This window comes from Macaca thibetana, unplaced genomic scaffold (genome assembly GCF_024542745.1).
Source record: "Macaca thibetana thibetana isolate TM-01 unplaced genomic scaffold, ASM2454274v1 unplaced_scaffolds162, whole genome shotgun sequence".
Taxonomy (NCBI): Eukaryota; Metazoa; Chordata; class Mammalia; order Primates; family Cercopithecidae; genus Macaca; species Macaca thibetana.
The window spans coordinates 1,416-22,543 of record NW_026088951.1 but is presented as its reverse complement, the minus strand read 5'-3'; the positions used below and the strand labels follow the sequence as shown (position 1 = coordinate 22,543).

The following is a 21,128-nucleotide window of genomic DNA, read 5'->3' as shown; positions in this document are numbered from 1 at the left end:
GGGGGAAGAGAGTCTTGCTGCTTGCTTGTGGGACTTGCCTTGGAAGGTAGATAAGTTCACAGCATCCTCCAACTTTTTATTTTTGGTGAGTTCTCCGAGCACTGAGATGTGAACTGGCCTCATTCCCTTACAATGATACTGTTACCAGTAGAAGAGATTCGAGTTACTGGCAGCATATCTGCATGGGTCCATAAGCAACTTCAGTCCTTGCCTCCTCAGAAGAAAGAATTCGACTGAGGGGCATACAGCGGAAAAAGAGGCTAAGTTTCAGAGCAGGAGTGGAAGTTTATTTAAAAAGGCTTTAGAACAGAAAGGAAAGGAAAATTCTCTTGGAAGAGACCCAAGTGGATGCCTGAAGGTCCAAGAGAGAAAAGAGAAGGGCCTTTAACCTTGATCCTGGGATGGGCTTGCCTCTTTCCCATGATTCTTCCTTTAGGGAGAGTTTCCGGCATGCACAGTGCTTTCCTTACCCTTTGGAATTGAGCATGCACGGTGCGTTTAGGGAGTTATGTGCATGTCCATCTGAAGTTTTCTTTCCTTTTCCAGTGGAGTGTGTCCCCGGAAGATTATGCTTTGCCATTTTTGTCTCTTAACATAAATGCCCAAGAAGTTGCTTCTTCCTGGGGTCTGCATTTAGTTAACATTTTTGATGTTAACAGGTGTAGACCACCAGGAAATGGCCTCTCTCTGGTGCTGCCTAATTATCATTTTTAGAGGCAAAGTGATCATTAACAGACCATCACCTGACATTTCTAGTGGGTAGGGGAAGAGCCCTCTCCTGCCCTGCTCCTGCTCTTCTACCTGTAACAAGACAAGCCTTGAATATCATTAGACATGTGTCCCATCAAGGCAGCATCTCATTATTAAATTTTACTGTGTGAATTGTTACTTCACATTCTCATATTCTGTGTTCACTATTTGTGCACCTTTTCCATTTTTGTTTTGACCATATCTCATTATTTTAACTGCCTTCTCCAAGATTCTAGATCTGCATTGACCAATAGAGTAACTACTAGTCACATGTGGCTATAAACTGTAAATTAATTATAATTAAATAACTAAATGGCATATCCTTAGTAGTAATAGCCAAATTTGTGGCCAAAGTAGAAATTTTGTGACTACATATGTGTGGTAGTTACTGCATTGGACAATGTAGATACAGAGAATTTCTTTCATCACAGAAAATCATGTTGGGCATGTTGGCTGCCACTTATTTTTATTTTATTTTTATTTTTTATTTCTTTGAGACAGAGTTTTGCTCTTGTTGCCCAGGCTGGAGTGCAATGGCATGATCTCAGCTCACTGCAACCTCCGCCTCCCAGGTTCAAGCGATTCTCCTGCCTAAGCTTCCCTAGTAGCTGGGATTACAGGCATGTGCCACCACGCCCGCCAGTTTTTTTTTTTTTTTTTTTTTTTTTTTTTAGTAGAGACGGGGTTTCTCCATGTTGGTCAGGCTGGTCTCAAACTCCTGACCTCAGGTGATCCGCCTGCCTCCACCTCCCAAAGTGCTGGGATTACAGGTATGAGCCACTGCACGCGGCCTTATTTTTAAATTCTATTTGTGTGCTTTATAGTTAAATTATATTCTGCTTCTCTATATTCATTTCCTTTCACAGATTTTTCTCAGGCAATTTTTAAATTTCATTCATTTACCTTCTTCAGGAAAGTACTTAGATCATTTTTTAAAAGTAATCTACAGCAAATAATTTTTCCACGGATATTGTTTTAGCTTTATTGTGTTGGTACTTTTACATACTATATTCAGGTATTATTATTTTTCATAACTTACTTTAAAAATTGTGCCAAGTTTATTTAAAAGAGATTTCTCCCTTGATTTTCAGAGGTCAGATTGTGTCTTTCATTGTTGTTATTTTAGTTTAATTTTATTTTATTATATGTAAATATGTTGCATATTCCTTTTTTAAAAATGTGAGATTTTTTTCTCTCTCTTGTTACACAAACTTTGTATGAAGTGGTCATTATGCGCTTTAAAAATAAATATTTTGTTTCAGGGCATGGTGCTTTCACACATGCAACCTTAGAATAATTTTAAATTCCATTCCACTTTCACCATTCCTGAACTGCTTTGAATATATTGGATGTTGGAAGCCATGAGAGGTTTTGACTTGCAATCCAGTCAAGATAATAGGATTTTCCATTTATAGTGTAATCTGATATATATTCGTTTTGGTTTCATACTTTTAAAAAATCTATTCTCTTTTACTCTGTGGTGATCTTTGCTTTTCTATTTGTGCATTGCTAGAATGTCAGCTGCTGTTTCCCTAGCACCTGAGATGTTACTCAACACTGTATAGTGCTGGTGTTGAGAATTGAGAGAATCTACTAAATAATAGCACTTTTCAAGACCGCAGTTCTGAATTAAAAGGAAGGGAAAGGACAGGCAAAAGAATATAGACATCAGCTATTTTTACTGAAGATCTGTTGGAGAACATGGTTTTGGTGTCCAGGAACTTGAGACCTAATACTGCATTCCTAATACTTCACTAAGGTGTGCCTAAATAGCCCTGAAAGGGCTAGGAAGTCACAAGTCTGCCTCTTAGTTGTTATGAGTGTCCTTAAAATATTAAGGGAATATTGAGGATGCAGAATGGCTCCTTCCTCATGACTTTTTAAGAGATCTGGGCCGGGCGCTGTGGCTCACGCCTGTAATCCCAGCACTTTGAGAGGCTGAGGCGGGTGGATTACCTGAGGTCAGGAATTCCAGACCAGCCTGACCAAAATGGAGAAACCCCGTCTCGACTGAAAATACAAAATTATCCAAGCGAGGTGGCGCATGCCTGTCATCCCAGCTACTTGGAAGGCTGAGGCAGGAAAATAGCTTGAACCTGGGAGGTGGAGGTTGCAGTGAGCTGAGATTTCACCATTGCACTCCAGCCTGGGCAACAAAAGCGAAACTCTGTCAAAAAACAAAAAAGGAGAGAGAGAGAGAGAGAGAGAGAGAGAGAGAGATCTGGAGGGAGATACTAAGCTGTGCAGGCTCTCATCTTGAAGTCACCAAATACGTAAGTTGTTATTCCTGCTCTGGTGAGAAGTTTGTCAATACATTTTTTCCATGAATTAATGAAAATTTTAGACCCATAACATAAGTTTTAAAAAATTTATCCTAAAGATTGCTTGTGTATGTATGTGTTTTGAAATATATTTAATCTCTATATCTTGAAATAGTTTTTATAGATTCCACACAAGAGTCCTTTAGGAAATAAGTGTGCTTTAATTTTCTTATAATATTTGTCCTTTTTTGTCCCTGGCACAGTCTGTATATGACCATTTAAATTACTTTTAGTTCATGTTTGGGTTATAATCACACACAAATATTCTCTAAAGTCCAAATCTTATTTTGATATTCGAGGAAGAGTTTACATGGTAATAATATTAAGGGTTACAGCTGGTTTCACTGAAGCTTTGTAGGCATTCTCTAATACCTTATTTTTTTGAAGGAATATCTGTTCTGCTTGAATTATAGACTACATAATACATGTACTGTCAGGTACATTCATGGAAGGGACAGGCAGATGGAGTCATATGTTACTGGAGTCTTGATGAACAGATGTAGGAAATAGTCCAAGGAATAAGAAAAAAGTTGATATTGAAAAGTGCTTGTTGAAGTCTGTAAATGTGCATTAAAATGTGGCAGTAAAAATAGACACAGTGAAGTTTGGGAACTGGGGTCTAAATCCTGGAGTCCCCAGAATCATAGAGAACCTTGGTTAGGGGAGTAATTTTGTAAAAAAGCAAGAAGAGGCAGTGACAAGGCAGAATATAATTAAAAGTATTGCTGTGTCATTTTCTAGTTTTGTAATTTTGTCATATTTTTCAAACTCTGTTGATCATTTATTAAACTGGTAAATAAACTATAATCAGCAGGGTTATTATAAGGGTTAAATAAGGAAATTTATGTATATCTGTAAGCACAATGTCACAATTAATACAAAGCTACCCTTTTTATTTTTCCTGGACTTCATGTACAAATGGGTCAGTTAATTTTTTGTTTATGACACATAATTATCATTTGTACATAAAATATATTTAATTATTTTTATATTTTTAGCAGGGAAATAATACATGCATGTTTTCCCCCATCTCAAACACATGCGTTCATATAAACATATCCATCTATATACCTACATATCTATGTATGAATATACACATGGATCAGTATTTCTCAGCAAATATGTATCATGATAATCAGAGATATTGCAACTAACAAAGACTAATATAAACCATGATTGCAAGAATTTTAGATACCACCTTAGTAAAATATCAGATTGAGCTGCTAAATTTCTCTCAGCCCTAAGTCATTTTGTATTTTCTGAGCATCCTAGAGGATTGTGACTGTATACACAGGACAGAAACACCATGACGCAGGGTACTGCTGCGAATTTCTGATGCAGGGGGATTTTAAGGGCTAGATCAGCAGGATGGGAGTGTTGACCCTCCAAGTGAAATAAATTCCTGAATTGATTATCCCCATCCTAAAACAGATTTTTTTTTTTTTTTTTTTTTGTGTGATACAGAGTCTTGCTCTGTCGCCCTGGCTGGAGTGCAGTGTTAGGATCTCGGCTCACTGTAATTGCCTCCTGGGTTCAAGCAATTCTCCTGCTTCAGCCTCCTGAGTAGCTGGGATTACAGGCAAGCACCACCATGCCCAGCTAATTTGTGTATTTTTAGTAGAAATGGGGTTTCACCATTTTGGCCAGGCTGGTCTCGAACTCCTGACCTCAGGTGATCCACCTGCCTTGGCCTCCCAAAGTGCTGGGATTACAGGCGAGAGCAACCGCACTTGACCCTAAAACAGATTCTTACTTGATTGATTTCCGAGTTCCAAGGGGAAATACAAAAGTCGAAATTGAGAGAAAGTAAAAGTGGAGTAAGGCTTCAGAAGGCTGTGATTGGTGTTGGAGAAACATTGCTAGGGCATAAAGCTGGGATAATAAAATCTGAGAAATCCCACAGTGTTTATCTACAGGTGGAAATCATATTCCACATGTAGGCGGAGTCAGGGATCCCTGTGTTTTAAAATCAGTGAGGGAATTGAATATCTGGACTTGTGTCAATTCACATACAAAACCCAGTGCTTTTGATGCTCTCATTCATAAGATATCTGTGTTCCTTCTTTGTCAGAAACCATAGTCATAGGCTTCCTAATTTTGACCATGGGAAAAGAGGAGAGGCCTCTGTGTGTTTGTGTCTGTTGGTCAGGCTGTGGTGCAGGTGGTGTCACCCTTCAGTGAAGGTCTGGCTTTTCATCACAGGTTGGTCTGAAAATTATGTACAAGGCTGGTGTCTCCCGTGTTCTTTCTCCAACCTCAGCTTTTCTTAGTGCCTGAAGCGTCTGCAAGTGGAAATCCAGAAGAAGACAGAGAGAAACTGAGTTCTTGACAATGCATTCACTAGTGAGTGGGGGATGGCTCTTTCTACTGAAATTATACCCATATTGCTGGCAAATGGGCAGTTTTCTCCAGTTTGCATGGGTGTTTCATTTTTATTTTTATTTTTTTGTTTGTTTTTATGATGCAAAATCCACCCAGCCTGGGTGTTCCAAATGCAATCAGGAGACTTTCAGGTATCTGGCCTCCAATTAAGTTTTCTCAGGACTCTAGGTTGGGTATCATGTGTCAAAGATTCCTAAATTATCAATATAATTTCTAATATTACACTACTTTATTCCAGCCCCTATGCAGGCTATTTACAAGAAAAGACATGGAGGTCTCATTTATGTATTTCTTTTTCTTCTATCCATCCTATAACCTCATAGGGAAATAATTGACCCATTAACTGTCCCGTTGGCTGAAATAGACTTAGGATTGTGATGAATGCAGGCAATAGAGATGCGTGAAGAGCAGAAGATCACAGCCCAATAATGAGGCTGATGTTCTAGCAGCTGAGTTCAATAAATCCCGTGTGATAGGCCTTGGGCAAGAGCTGCACAGTGTTGAGGAAAAAGGAGAGTTTGATAAAATATATTTATGCTTTTAAAAACTTTGCAAAAGGACAACTAAAGAAGTCATTATTATTCTTATCCCCATTCGTTTTGCCTTTTGATAATTAACTTTTTGCCTTCTGGTAACTGAAAGTAACATATAAGAAATACAATTACTTAATTATGGTTGCACACTCAGGAGAAGGAATATAGTAGATATAGTACAATTTAGAGTTCTGTGGAAATGCTCTATAAGGGCTGGTTAGAAAAAAACAAAACAGTAAAGAGGCCTTTTTATCCTTGAACAAGCCAAGTGACAAGGTAAAGTTAAAAGAGAGGCAGTGATAACTGATGTTTGGGTTGACCAGAGAAAGTTGAGAACAGGAGGCTTCATATCACAGGAATCATCAGACTAAGACTTCCTCAGTATAGCAGCCTCAGCGGTCTTGTCTTGTGCGGCTGGACTGTCTTTAAGCCTTGTCATGAACACCTGAATTGCATAACATTAGAGTGACTATATGTATGAATTGAATCCTATATTCTGTGTAAAACTTGTTCAGTTCTGAAGAATGCTGGAGTCTGGTTCATCACTTTCTAACTTTTTAATGAATAAGGGACCAATGACCTGTATTTAATAAATATTTGCTAGATAGGAAACATGTTTTCTATTACTTCTTTAGATTATTCAAAACACACAATAGGTCTTTTAACCATTTGATTGGTGAGAAACCTGTGTTTTATCTAGAGAAATAATTCATTTAATCACGGTCATGTTTAAAAAGTAGTAAATCATGGTTATTTGCCTTGTGACAAATCTGTAATTTACTTGAAATTCATGGTAAATTTGTTTTATTTATGAAGGTTCAAGTGAAAATTTTATAATCAGTTATGTACAGGTGATTAACACATTACTGAAAAATATCTGGGCTATATTATGCCACATCTCATGCGATATTTCTTCATAGGAAAGTTTAATGGATTAAGAGTGGGTATGTCTCTGTGAGTGAATTTGAAAGGCAGATACCAGCTTAGTATTGAGAATGAACTGGCTGGAACCTAAAACACTGAGTGTTCTGCATACCCAGCTCCTACCTATGTCATTTCAGCCTTCCTCCTCTGGACATTAAAAGGGATTCTCTGTCTAAACTAAAATGTCTGTGATGTTTTAGAACAAAGTGACTTTTGAAGATGTAGCTATTGACTTCACCCAGGAAGAGTGGGCCATGATGGACACATCCAAGAGAAAGCTGTACAGAGATGTAATGCTGGAAAACGTGTGTCACCTGGTGTCCCTCGGTGAGTCCCTCAACATTCACATACGTATGTAGACACACATTGACTCATTCATTCGATAAGTGTTGGAACAGCTTCCCCATATCTCACTCTAATCTCTTCTCTGATTCTCTCACAGATCTTATCTGAAAAAAGTTTGAGCTCTCTAAATCTGTCTAAAGAAATATCTTTATTTTATTTTATTTTGTTTTGTTTTATTTAGTGTGTCACGCAATTAGAATGTAATCTTGACAGGGATTTCATGGTTTCCTTGGTACTCAGTCTCTAATACTCAGAACAGACCTGGAACTTAATGAATATTTTCAATGTATTAAATTAAATATTTTCTAAATAACTCTTCTGCTTCAGTCGCTATGCTTAGGCTGAGACCAATTAGTGAAAACAATAGCAATATCTTTTCTGTATAGAACACCAATTATTTTTGTAAATCGAATGTTTTTTTTTTCTGCATGAGAATAATAATAAACATACTGTGCAGAGATTTAATTAATCTCTTTCTGAAAAGACTGTGTATTATGCATTGTGTCTTGGAACTTAGGCATGGACTCAGCATTCATAGGTCCTGACTGTTTTGAATTTCCTTTTCCTGATGGACCTTTTGTTTGGATTTATTTTCTAGTCTCACGTTGGGTCAGAAAAATCCTGGGGAGTTTTCTGTGTTCTAGGTCTTGTGGCCTGAGCTGACCTTCACTGTTTTTATTCTTCCTCAGTAGCCTGCCTTACAGTTGGTGATAATGCACATTTATTGACAGTGAACTCAAAACACATGTACTGTTTCCACTAACAGGGTACAGATAAGCAAATCCTATATAACTTTGCAGCTGGAGCAAGGAAAAGAGCTCTGGTGGGAAGGAAGAGAATTTCTCCAAGGCCAGAATCTGGGTAAGGAACAAGGTCCTGTGCTCTAACAGGAGGAAGTGCTTTGTCAATGAATAATATCAGTCAAATATTAATTAGCAGTTTTATTAAATGAGTGGTAATTTCTAAAATGTAGGTTAAGCTACTGGAGCAGAATTCCTTAGATGTTATTATCATTTTGTTCATATGTCAGATGCTACTCTTGTGTCCTCTTGCCTTTTCTTTTACTTTCGGGAAAAGGATAATTCATGTACTTGTTGGGGTTAAACTGTCACATGCTGACTCTTTTCCCGATACCCCTGTGAAGACTATCCCTCTATTTACCTGCCTGATATCTCATCTCCATTTTAACTCTTTTCACATTTTAATTTTAAAACTCTTTTCTAATTGCTGACGCTGTACAATCTGTTTCTTCTATTGAAGTATTTTCTTCATTTGACACATTTGCCACATCTAAGTGTCAATTTTTGAAAAAAGTAAACGGGCCTTGGGGTTTTTCAAACAATTTTATTACCATAATACCAAGGTAACAATTTATTTTTCAATTATTTCAGACAAGGAAAGTGCCCTTAAGAAAAAACACACGATATTCATGCATCCTATCAGAAAAGACGCATCCACCGGTATGACAATGGTGAGTTTTATAGCTGTGTACACCAGTCATCTAAGTTAAAGACCTGGTAATGGGTTAAGTTAGTAATGACGCACAGTCACCTGAGTGTAATTAGGCTGGCATTAAGTGCTTTCTAAGCAAAAAAAAAAAAAAGTGATACTTTGAATTCAGTGAATAAAGTGACCTGTGTTCTAAACCATAACATGAGATCTTTAAAATAGAACAAGTGCATATACATTGCTCATGTTCAGACTTTGAAAGATATTGATATCATCACAATCAATGGAATAACTCTGCAGTTGGGATCTTACAAAAGAGAAAATATCTGTGTCTGCAGGAGACAATGTGTACGCAAGTGTCAATCGAGAAAAGTGACGAGACAAGTCCCAATCATTTTAGGAGATTTATTTGCCAGAGTTAAGGACATGTACCTGGGGGACAGGTGTATACCTTTCTCCAAAGATGATTTTCTCTAAATTTAAAGGGGGAAAGGGTGGGATATTGAGAAGTACACAATTTTCATGTAAAAGGTGCGTAGAAAAAAATATTCATGCATTTTTCTGGCTCAGTGAATCTGGATTTTTTTTTTTTACATAAGATGACATAAACAAATGAGGCAGAGGAATAATGCAGGAGAGCTGCATTTTATATAAGACAACATAGGCAAAATGGGGCAGGGAAACAATCGGATATGCATTTGTGTCTGGTGAACTGGGGATGACTGCGCCTATAAAGACAAGCTATCAGTTTGCATTGCCATGGTGTAACTTTAACAGCTCATGAGGAATTTCCTTGTGGGCAAAATATGGGGGAGGCATGTAGCTTTTCATCTTGTAGCCATACTATTTAGGAACCAGAAGGAGGAGGCAGGTTTGTGTGACCCTGTTCCCAGCTCGATTTTTCCCTTTGGTTCAATGAGTTTGGGGTGCCAAAATTTAATTTCCTTTCACACAAGTAACATTGGAAAGATTTCAACTGGGCTCTACCACTGAATAGTTGGTCTAGAATTCAAAGGTGGTGAAATGAATGTATAGATGTATGTTGGTAAATCATTAAGAGCTTTTAATCTTTGTCCCTAAAGGAGAACTCTCTCATTCTGGAGGATCCCTTTGAATGTAATGATTTGGAAGAAGATTGCACTCACAGTTCCACAATGACTCAGCGTTTGTTAACTCAGAGTGGAAAGAAACCCTACATCAGCAAACAGTGTGGAAAATCCCTTAGTAATCAGTTGTTCCTTAAACCACATAAACAAATTCATACTAAAGGTAAATCATATCAATGTAATATATGTGAAAAGGCCTATACTAATTACTTTCACCTTAGATGGCACATGACTCACACTGGAGAGAGGCCATATGCATGTCATCTATGTGGAAAATCCTTCACTCAGTGTTCTCACCTTAGAAGACATGAGAAAACTCACAGGGGAGAGAGACCGTAGAAGTGTCATCAGTGTGGGAAAGGCTTTATTCAAACCTTTAATCTTCGAAGACATGAGAGAACTCACCTTGGATAAAAGCGTTATGAATGTGATAAAAGTGGGAAGGTCTTTAGTCAAACCTCTGGCTTTAGAGGACACACAAGAATTCACACTGAAGAGAAACCACATGCTTGTCTTCTATGTGGGAAAGCCTTCAGTCTATCTTCTGACCTTAGATGATATGAGAGAACACGCACTGGAGAAAAGCCATATGAATGCCATTTATGTGGGAAAGCCTTCAGTCAGTGTACTAATCTTAAATAACATCAGAAAATTCACCCTGGAGAGAAAATGATAAATGTCTTCAGAACATATTCTGACTTTAGATGACATGGTGTTAGGAATGACGAATGTAAGGAATATGGAAGAGACTTCAGCTGCAGTTGTAACATCTAAACATGCCAAAGGACTCACATTTTGAAGAATTACTATAATCAACATGGACGTTACTTCAGTTACCTTTATTCTTCAGTCCACATCAATAAATTCATATGGAAGAGAAATTGTACGACATATATGTACCAAAGGCTTGTTAGTGATCTGATCATAAATGACACGAGAGAGCTGAAACTGTCAACATAATAAACTAAAAGTCTTCAGCAACAGTTTTAATAACTTAAAACGTGTGGGACTTTCAGGTAGAGAATCTCTAGCTCTGCGTTCAGTGTGAAAATGTTTTTATGTGCAATTTGTTGTCAAATAACGTAAGAAAACTTTACTTGGATGAACCCTTTATTTGTATTTTCTGTGAATAAACATTCAGCCAAGCACTAGGCTTGATGTTCACAAGAAAACACAGTGATAAAATGCTGCTAAAATGGAAAATAAGAGAGGAAATCCTTTATAAGCTAAATAAGAAGGGAAAGTCTTTCCAAGGGCAATGAATTCTCTTGGAATACCAAACACTTCTTACTGGAGAAGTTATGCCTTGAAAAATCAAGAGAAATCCTTTCTTCACAGAGTAACGCTTGTGGCACATGTGAGATTTCACACTGGACAAAACACGGTTAGCATCTTGAAAGGAGAAGATTCTTTAGGGGTAATTCATTTCTTAGTTAACATTAAGTTTCTCACATTGAGGAGCTATTAAAATTGAAAATCACTATGGAGAAACCTGATAGGTTTCTCATCAGAAAAGTGAGTCAAGAAGGTGGACCTCTAGAAAAAACTCTTAACACATAGTTTGGCAAAATAATTCAGAAATTTGAGAAAATGTCTATTCATAAAAATGCAGCACATAAATGTATAATAGCAAAGTGACCTGGGCATAAATTGAATGCAGAATTATATATGAAATCTCATTAAACATTTCCAAAATATCAATACTTACAAATATTCAAAGAATACAATCGGTTGTTGGAAAAACTTAGTGTGTTGGTAAAGTCCTTCTTTCATTTATGCAGCCCTAACAAATTGATTTGCATCTGCACTCCTCGGATTATGGGTCGAGATTCTACCCCAACTTCTGAGTCTCCCCAGTCTTCAACGGCTCTTTCCTCACAGCTCACCTCCCTTTACTTCCATGTCCACTAAAACCACTTGTTTCCATCCAACCCTGGAACTGACACATCAGGGATCTTCAGCCCCACTTGCCAGATTTCTCAGTGTGTCATTGCATAGATTTAGCAAGGAAACGGAGGCTGGATCAAAGACACCTAGTATATGCATTTGGGTGTCCCCAGCCTTTGCCTCTGTCTCTGAGTAGTTACCTGGGATCAGAGAATAAGGCAGCCCTGCTCTTCTATCCCTCAGAAATCTCTTGAAATTTTGTCCCTGAAGCCTCTCTAAGTGGAGGTAGCAGTTCATCTCATGACACCCCAGAGTTTACTCAGGTAAGTCCTGAGTTATTACACAGAGACAGACACAGCTGTGTTCCTTTTACTTCTGTCCAGAAGGTAAAACACCAGCATGCTAAAACAGCCGAACCTGTCAGCCACCATGCAAGCCTTTCCTATATTTGATTCAATGTACTTTTCCAGAAGCAAAATGAAAGTTCTCACAGACGGGGCCTCCTCTGCCTTGTCCTCAGAATTGGAAAATGTATTGTCCATCAAGGAGCCTCAGTACTGAACCTAAAACTCAAGAGAAAACGTTTCCTGAATAATAAGTGGGATGATGACTTGAAATCTTGCAAAACAGGCACAATCTTAATACGATAGGCCTTACTAAGGCTAAATGGCCTTATCCATGGTTGAAATTGACACATCATTATATTTAAAAATCTCCACAAGTGATTGATTTTACTCAGCAGCCAGGGTTTATGTCAAGTGTGAGGATAACGAGCAAGAAATTCGAGCCCTTGGCAAACTGGTTGGAGAGGCAAGGATTGTGTCCAGGTAGAGCTCATAACATTATTTATTGTTTAATCTATTTAATTAAATATGTAATTTACCCTCAAACTGTGGCTGACATTCTATGTAGTCCTGAGCCACATTAAGATGTACTATTTGTGCTGTGAAATTCTACGGGATTTGACAAATGCATGGTGGCAATTCTCCAGCATTAAAGCATAACACAGAATGCTTCTCTTATTCAAGCTCTTCTTCCCTTCACATAGAGGGAATCAATCGACTTTTGTATACTAACTTTCGAATTTGTTTCTTTATTCCCATCTTCTTTAATTAAAGCACAAGATATCGTACTCAATTTCCATTTGATCTTCCAAAAGAAAGGTACTGAATAATCCATACCTGAATTTCATTGATTCAGACTCAGGTCCACCGCTAAGCAGTAAAGGCCAAACGTCCTGTGCTGCCACCTCATGGCCGGCAAAGGGCAATGAAACCCATCGGTCCGGCCATGCAGGGCGCATGCGCGGTCTGCTTGCCGCGGCGAGCCGGGTCTCCAGGGAGGACCTGAGTTTTCTTTACCCAGGGTGAGGAAGGCGCCGCCGCCCTGGCTTTGGGGCTGGGGCCTCTGGGGAGGTTCCGGGTGGGGGCGTTGAAGAGGCAGCTCTTTTTGCAAGGCCCAAGATGGCGGGCCCTGCACAGGCCGCGCTGTTCCGCGCCCTCAGGGCGTCAGTATCCCGTTGGGGCAGGATGCCCCCGCTGGGCCCGGAGCATCCTTGGCGCTGCCCTCGCAGAGCCGCGCTGAGGTTGAGGTGGCGCGGGGGGCCCGGGCTCCGCGAGGAGCGGCGGCAGCGAGGGCTGGAGGACCCGGGCTCCGGGGCTCCGGGGCGTCTGGCCTGGGTGGGACTGAGCCCATCCAGGGACTGGGACTCCCGAGTTCTGGTGCGGGTGGATCCTGGGCAGGCTCAGGACCAAGTCCCTCTCCTTCCACCAAGGAGCGCCCAGAGGCCGGCGGGAGCTCCAGGTTCACCTCCTCCTCCTTCAGGTGTTTACTTTTCCTTTATTTCTGGAAGGCCAGAAATTGGCGCCATCCTTCACATCAGTGAATCGGGACCCTAACACCCATTACCTCAGGTTTATTGTTATTGCCATTAACAGTGTTGGTGGCATTATCACTAAGATCATCATTGTTGTTGTTTGTCATTTCATGATTATTAGCAGGTGTGTTCATCATTTTGTCTCACTATGCATTTTTTTTTTTTTTTTTTTTTTTTTGTGATTGGTTTTGTATGACGTTGAATTGAACTTCTCTAATCTTGACTAGTGTTGTCAGATTCCTGAAGAGCATTCCGGAGGACAGCCCCTGCCTTTAGTGCAGCCACAGAATTTCGTGGGCACAGGAGAGCACCTAGAATATTCCCCTTTCATTGCACAGCAGCTTTGGGAAATGGTGGCTGCCTGGCTCTGAGATGAGGTGGAAAAGACCGGATACTGGGGCAAGCGATATCACCTCCACTGGTGTTTTTATGAAGCCAAGTGCACTGTCTCCCACGTAGACTTAGAATAAAATCTGATGGCTCTAAAAGGCCATGTTTGCCCTTCCTGGACTTCCTGGGAGCCTTTAAATCTTGTGTGGTTCCTAGAGTGGCTAGGTTGCCATATCTGTGCCTCGTATGGCAGCACCAGTCTTTTCTGGGCCAACAAGGGCACTTAGAATGTTTCCAGAAGCTCAGGCATGCTGTCTCTGTTCCACCCTTCTGTTCAATGGCAATTCACTGGGTCCCTGGCTGACATAGAACATCCTGCAGAGGGATGGGCTTGGGTGACTTCCTGGCCAGCCTTTCCAGGCAGTTATCTTTGAAAAACTTGAAGAGACTCACAGAAGCCATTCACTGGTATTTCATGACTGCAAGTGGGGTTTCTGGTTCCTTGAGTTTACTTAGAATATTTGAATGGCTCTGAATGGCCAAGAAACCCTCTCTGGTCTTGGAAGCTGCCAAAAGCTATTACTGGGCCTTGGAAGAGTCTTTAAAATTTTTCCAGGTACAGCTGAGAATAGGAAACTTTTCCAGGTCTAGCCCAACCAGCTCAGGTCGAGTCCTGAAAAACTGGTGGGTATTGGGGGAGCTCATCTTATGAAAGAGCAATTGGTGGCAAAGCTGGGTCTCCAGGACAGCTGTGTGTGTATATGTCTGCAGAGCATGCCTTGTAGTCATCTTTAGTAACTGAACACCATTTGTGAATGGATAAACTATATTCCTTGCTGTACAATAATGAAAAATCCATACTAACAATGGTACTAATAAAAATATTGATGAATATTAACAGGAATGATGATCATCATGATACTAGTACTAGTGGTTATAATACTGATAATAATACTAACCCTATGGACTTGGGACATACAAGTTTTCCCTAAGTGGATAATAGGCATAAATATTTGGTGGTGTAGGGTTATTTCAAGTCCCAGAAAGCAAGGATGAACATCTAGAACGAGAAGAAAAACAATCTGGAGGTTGGCATGTGCACACCTGGGGACTCCTGTGTTAACTTCTGCTGTTTCAGCCTAAGAGGGAATGTTAATATAACCCTGGTCCTGCAACACCATGCTGACCAACACCTACCAGCTTTCAGGAGATAAGATAGCTGGCTGATGGGGCAGGGATCCAGAGAAGATACGTGTCCAGACCCGTACATTTGCCCAGCGGCAGAGTTCATGACAAGCAAAAAACCCCAGGACAATGTCATTCCCAGCCACCTGACTGTCATCTGCTCTTTCATGGTCCCTCTCTACTGGTACCTCTAGGCACTGGCATGTCCTCCAGAGGCTGTAGGAGGGCATCATACTCAGTACTCTCCCACCTGCAGGAGGCAAGAAAGATGGAAAGAGCTAAATACCATGGCTTCTGGGTTCTTTTTGGTGGGCATGGCATATTTTGCATTTGCTTTACTAATGGTGGAACCCAGTCAGTGGTTTGCAATACAGCTCTGGATGACTCTGGACACCTGTAGAGATTTTGACAATTTCCAGAAGGTCACAAGTTCTTGGAGGACTTTTTCACAAGTTCTTTGACTGAAAAAGTGGCTCAAAGAACTACTGTACTGACTTAGAAAATGTTGCAGAGGCTGGGCGCGGTGGCTCATGCCTGTAATACCAGCACTTTGGCAGGCCGAGGCGGGCAGATTTCGAGGTCAGGAGTTTGAGACCAGCCTGAAACCCCGTCTCTACTAAAAATTCAAAAATTAGGCAGGCGTGGTGGCATGCACCTGTAACCCAGCTACTCAGGAGGCTGAGGCGGGAGAATCGCTTGAACCTGGGAGTCGGAGGTTGCAGTGAGCCAAGATTGTGCCACTGGACTCCAGCCTGGGCGACAGTGTGAGACTCTATCACAAAAAAAAAAAAAAAAAAAAGAAGAAGAAGAAAAAGAAAATGTTGCAGAGACTCTGGTGAACAGGTAGTCCCTCTCCTGCCACTCCAGGTAAAAGTTTCTTGGCCACAAACCTGATTTAGCGGTATCCCTTCATCTTAGGTGGGTAACAGAAAGCCATTCATGACCTATCCAAGCATGGAGGGGGAATTTGACTTAGAAAACTTTTAGGTGGACTAGTTGGTGAAAGAAAGTGCATTCTAGGGCTCACAGGCCTACACATAGAGTTCCTAGCACATAAAGCATATGTATGAATTCTTTCTGAGCCCATGGCAAGACCAGGGTGCACTTCATCCATCTCCTATGCTGGTATGAATAGGTACTTGCCCGAAAAAGAAAAGAATAAGTCAGGAAGCCCATTCTTCTACAGGACACCAGCTGGTACAGTAGGAGTCTTGGGGTTGCTGTGGTATGTATGTTTTCAGGTTGTCTTTTAATCATCTTCAGCAAATTCAACAGTCTTCAGAACATAAAAAAAAATTATTCAACATTGCATAATAACTACCACAAATCTATCCATGATAAAGAACTGTACCCACATAATAATAACATTAATAGCAATCACAATGGTGTGATATAAATGTCATTTTAATGAAGAGAATAATAAAAAAGCAGATATTTAAGAGCATATTCCTGTAAGCCTGTGACATTGTTCCCATATGAGCCCTCATGTTATTGATTACAGGGAGAGGCTTGGGGCTGCATCTTGAAATATCTTCTGTGATGGCAAAGAAGAGTGGCAGTAGGGAGAATAATTCTGAGCCACACGAGGGCTTGGGCAAAAGTGGAGATGCCTGTGCCACGTGGAAATACATTACAAATGGACTATGGAAAAGGGTCTGGCCAGAGTCCTGCCTGACACAGGTCATACAAAAGCTTTCAGTAGTTCGCCCCAAGAAATGGCTGGTCCAGGCTGTAGATGAGAAGCACTGGGCAGACAGATCCACACCCGCTTCCTGAGTCTCAGAAGTCTGGTGTGCATCGAACATTAAGCCCCCAAGCCTACTGAGACTTCACCTCCTGGCTGGTCTTCTACCATCTGATTCTTGAGCCCCATCACGTAAGTGCCATCTCCATACTGGAATTGCTGACAATGTCTGATGGAGGGTTTCACCCTGGGTACTCAGTACCAGCAATGGATGAAATACCAGAAGGGAGGCTCCAGGGCTTCCATAGAAGACACATTCTAAAGTTGCTCGGGTGATCAAATGATCATCTCATAGATTTTCAGCAGAACTGCAGCATTTTGTGTGAATACCTGAGTGAATGCAGAAAGTATCCAGACGCATGGGCATTCTAGGAAGCTCCCTGTGTAAATCAAATACAAGGAATATCTACTTCTGGGCTCAAAAGCTAACTTAGATAATAAAAAAAGTGAGATGCTGGCAGAAGGCAAATAACTCCACTTCAGTTCCTGAGAGAAAAATGGTTCTGTAACCTCTGAGTTTATTTAGAAAAAGTTTGGAGCCTCAGGAAGACCAAGTATATCATTCCTGATGTTTCCAGGGCAGATTGGACTGCTTAGGCCTCTGGGACTATTCTAAGTCCTCTCAGGTTTCCATGGGAAACTGTAACTCTACTCCTAGAGCTCACACCACCCCCCCGAGCAAGCTCATTGTTTTCTAAATATTCCAAGGAAGTCCATCCAGGGTATGCCTGTATTGGTGAGTTTCACCTTGGACTGGCAGGAGAACTCTGAGAATGATACATCCTGACTTCACTTGATAAAGGTAGGGGAGCCACGAAGTCCAGATCTGGAGAGCACCTGAAACACCAGATGGCAGAAGGACAGTAAGGAGGTGAAGTCAGCTATGGAGTTGGAGCTTCATGTTTAATGCATGTAGGATTCTGAGTTCCAGGACTGATGGGCTGGTGGGGATGAGATACATGTCTTCTTTGCAGGGAGCCAGGCCAAACCAGCCATCTGGTTGCACTACTGAAAGCTTTTGTGTGCCCAGTGGTAGGCAAGACACAAGCCAAACTCTCTTCACCTCTGGCTGGTAGTCCTTGACTAGAGAGGTTTGCACACAAGTGGTCCTATTAGCCCATGCTCTCCTGTGGCTTGCTTTCCTTTCACCTGTTTCTCATGTTTGCCGTCATGGAACACATTTCATAGTGAAATTCTTTGACTCTGACTCCAAATTACACAAGGAGGACCCAATTTGTGAACTTTTCATATATTTAGGAGAATCTCCACATTGATTTTTGTATCCTTATGTTCATATTGTCACCAGTATTAAAAAATTCTTACTATTTAGGTCATTGCGTTCACTATCATAATTATTAAATATTTTTCATTTATCATTTATTTTTATTGGTTAATTTTTGTGGCAGCTGTTATATAACAATCACTAGAGTTTCTCTATTCATGAAAGATGTCCACGTTAATGGAGGTAACTAGGAGTGTTACTTTACAGGTATGTAAACACAGATAATCTTGGCTGAACTGTGGCTATATTGTCTGGTGTCCCTTTGAAGGTGAAGCCTCTTGTGTTATTCTAAGTGACCTCTGGAGACAGAAACTGTCTCATAATTGCAGGGACGACTTGAGAAGGCATCCTGAGCCTATGCAGAAATGCAGAAGCACTTCCATGATCTAAGCAACCTATGTGAAGGCCTGAAAGCCAAAGCAAAGCTGTCCAACAAAAAGTTTTCCTAGTAACACTGGAGGTCCATCAGTCACTCCTCCTGGTCTGGAAATGCCAGAAATGTCCTCCATGGTTCTTGTGAGGGTCCAGATCTTTTCAAATCACCTCAGGAGCCACAAAACCACTCCATCCTACCTGAAATTGCAGAATGACTCTTCTTTTGACCAGAGTCTCAAAAATATATTCATTGATAGTTTTGATTCCTGGGAGCCGCCATTGCTTGCAAAAGATGTGCCAGAGACTAGACATTTTCTGTCTCCTCACTTGTCCGGGGAAGACTGACTGAAGTTTTTTTTCTGAAACACAGAAATGGGAATCTGACCCTCTGAGCAGCCTCAGGATTTTCTAAGTCTTCCAAGCAGAGTGGAAGTTCTGGTGAGGACCCATTGTACCCCCGATGGTCTGGAATCACATAGGATGATGCGTTTAAACAACTCTATGTGGAGATATATTTTCTGAGATATTCCAAGGAGGAGGGACACAACTGGACCAGATGTTAAAAGGGCAGCTGAGCATTAAGTGCCTATGTAGTGTTTGCAGCTTAATGTCCCATGCAGAAGGGGACTCTGGGCTCTTGTGTTAGAATTCAGTGTAATTCTGGGGTCCTGCTTTTCTTCCAGGAAATCCCACTTCCATCTGGATGTCTGGATGAACTACTGAAAGCCACTGAGTGTCCTGCAGCAGGTGAACTGTGGCCAGAGCCCAAGGATGAAGGGGGCTCCCTCTGTGACTGTGAAGAGGAAGCCTGAGGTATAGCAGACCCAGGCCCCAGAAGGATGGAAAAAATGAGGTAGGGAGTGAGGGGACCTCAGAGGAAGACTGAGGTCTGCAGAATCCCAGGGTCAAGGAGACAGTGCGGTGTCGTGGTGGTGTCCTTGATATTCGAAGAGGGGCGATAATCCATCTCCTGAGTAAAAGCTTCATATGGGGTGAGGAGGGGAGAAGTAAACAGAGAGGAAGCAGGGAAGGCCAAGACAGCGACCAGCCTTAGAGCAATTTTAACCAGAAATGGACACAGACCCTGGACCCCATCGCGGGGTTGCAGGCCAAGGACCGTCTCTAGGCGATGCATAGCTCCCTTGTGGGGTTAGTGGGAGTAGGCATTGTGACGTCTGCAGGGGTGTGGAAGGCTGGGCGACGGGAGCAGCTTACTGGGCTGGACCAGAAATACTGAACTTCTTTTCCATCAGTGAAATCCACTTCTGGGTCAGAAAAAACTGCAAGTTCTGGAGGGGCAGGGCCTAGGAGGAGGTCAGGGCCTGAGCCTTCCTGGTTTGACCCCCCTACCCCCCGTGTTTCTGGGTCTGTCCTCACTTCCACCCAGCGGATCTTGAGTATCCTCCTTTGAGTCCCCACGAGTGTGTTGTGTGCAGTGGGGCCAGGCTGCTTCATCCACTGCACGTTAAATGTTTCCAATACTTTCTGGCCAAAGTTTAGAGTTGCCAGACCACTGACTTTGAATGTTGACCTGGTTCCTTTTGAACAGAGTAAAATCTATTGAAGTTTAAGGTCACCTCTTTTCATGGATGGTGAAGAGGCAGGCTGTTCAGGCGCAACTGCCTTCAGGTCTGGAGGGCGGCGGAGGTCACTGTGGGTGGTGGGTGAATCCGGAACCTCTGTGGCTCTAGACTTTCAAATATTTCATTTTTTCTTTTGTAGTTTTTGTTTGTTGCTTGCTTTTTTTTTTTTTTTTAATGGGAACTGGAATGTAAGATGCCAAACTAGCCTGTGGGGGACATGGATTTTCACAACAGTAACCACAGAGTGTAGTTTCCATTTCTATTCCCTGTTCATGTGGGAGGCAGAGAAGGAAATCAGGTGCTCAGTTCTAGGGACATCACAGGACTAGGACATGTACAGTGAGGGTGGAAGGCAGAGGCATTGCTTTAGGAGAATAAAATTACTGCATGCACACACATATGTATGTATATGGATGTATGTACACAAATATGCATATTTATAGATTCTGTTCTCCCTCTCTCTATATAATTTTCTTTATTTCACACTTGATATGATTTTTTTTATTATACTTTGTGTTCTAGGGCACATGTGCACAATGTGTAGGTTTGTTACATATGTATACATGTGCCATGTTGGTGTGATGCACCCATTAACTCGGCATTTACATTAGGTATACCTCCTAATGCTATACCTTCCCCCTCCCCCCACCCTACATCAGGCCCCAGTGTGTGATGTTCCCCTTACTGTGTCCAAGTGATCTCATTGTTCAGTTACCACCTATGAGTGAGAACATGCGGTGTTTGGTTTTTTGTTCTTGTGATAGTTTGCTGAGAATGATGGTTTCCAGCTACATCCATGTCCCTACAAAGGACTCAAATTCATCCTTTTTTATGGCTGCATAGTATTCCATGGTGTATATGTGCCACATTTTCTTAATCCAGTCTGTCATTATGGACATTTGGGTTGGTTCCAAGTCTTTGCTATTGTGAATAGTGCTGCAGTAAACATACATGAGCATGTGTCTTTATAGCAGCATGATTTATAATCCTTTGGGGATATACCCAGTAATAGGATGGCTGGGTCAAATGGTATTTCAAGTTCTACATCCTTGAGGA

At 41.2% G+C, this 21,128-nt stretch overlaps 1 protein-coding gene and 1 pseudogene across 2 annotated transcripts; both read left to right on the top strand.

The window, feature by feature from the left end:
• The first annotated feature begins 5,148 nt into the window (after positions 1–5,148).
• LOC126947350 (zinc finger protein 705A-like) lies at positions 5,149–11,285 on the top strand (annotated as a pseudogene).
• Positions 11,286–12,989: 1,704 nt separating this feature from the next.
• On the top strand, positions 12,990–20,231 carry LOC126947349 (uncharacterized). Of its 2 annotated transcripts, none has more exons than XR_007723031.1 (2): positions 12,990–13,063; positions 19,173–20,231. XR_007723031.1 is itself a non-coding variant. In XM_050778020.1 (2 exons), exons 1-2 carry the CDS (start codon positions 13,161–13,163, stop codon positions 19,202–19,204), a joined length of 393 nt encoding a protein of 130 aa, XP_050633977.1. In that variant the 5' UTR covers positions 12,997–13,160; the 3' UTR covers positions 19,205–20,231. The 2 variants fall into 2 exon arrangements, 1 of the variants encoding a protein (XP_050633977.1); XM_050778020.1 differs by having other exon boundaries at positions 12,997–13,521.
• The last annotated feature ends 897 nt before the right edge of the window (positions 20,232–21,128 follow it).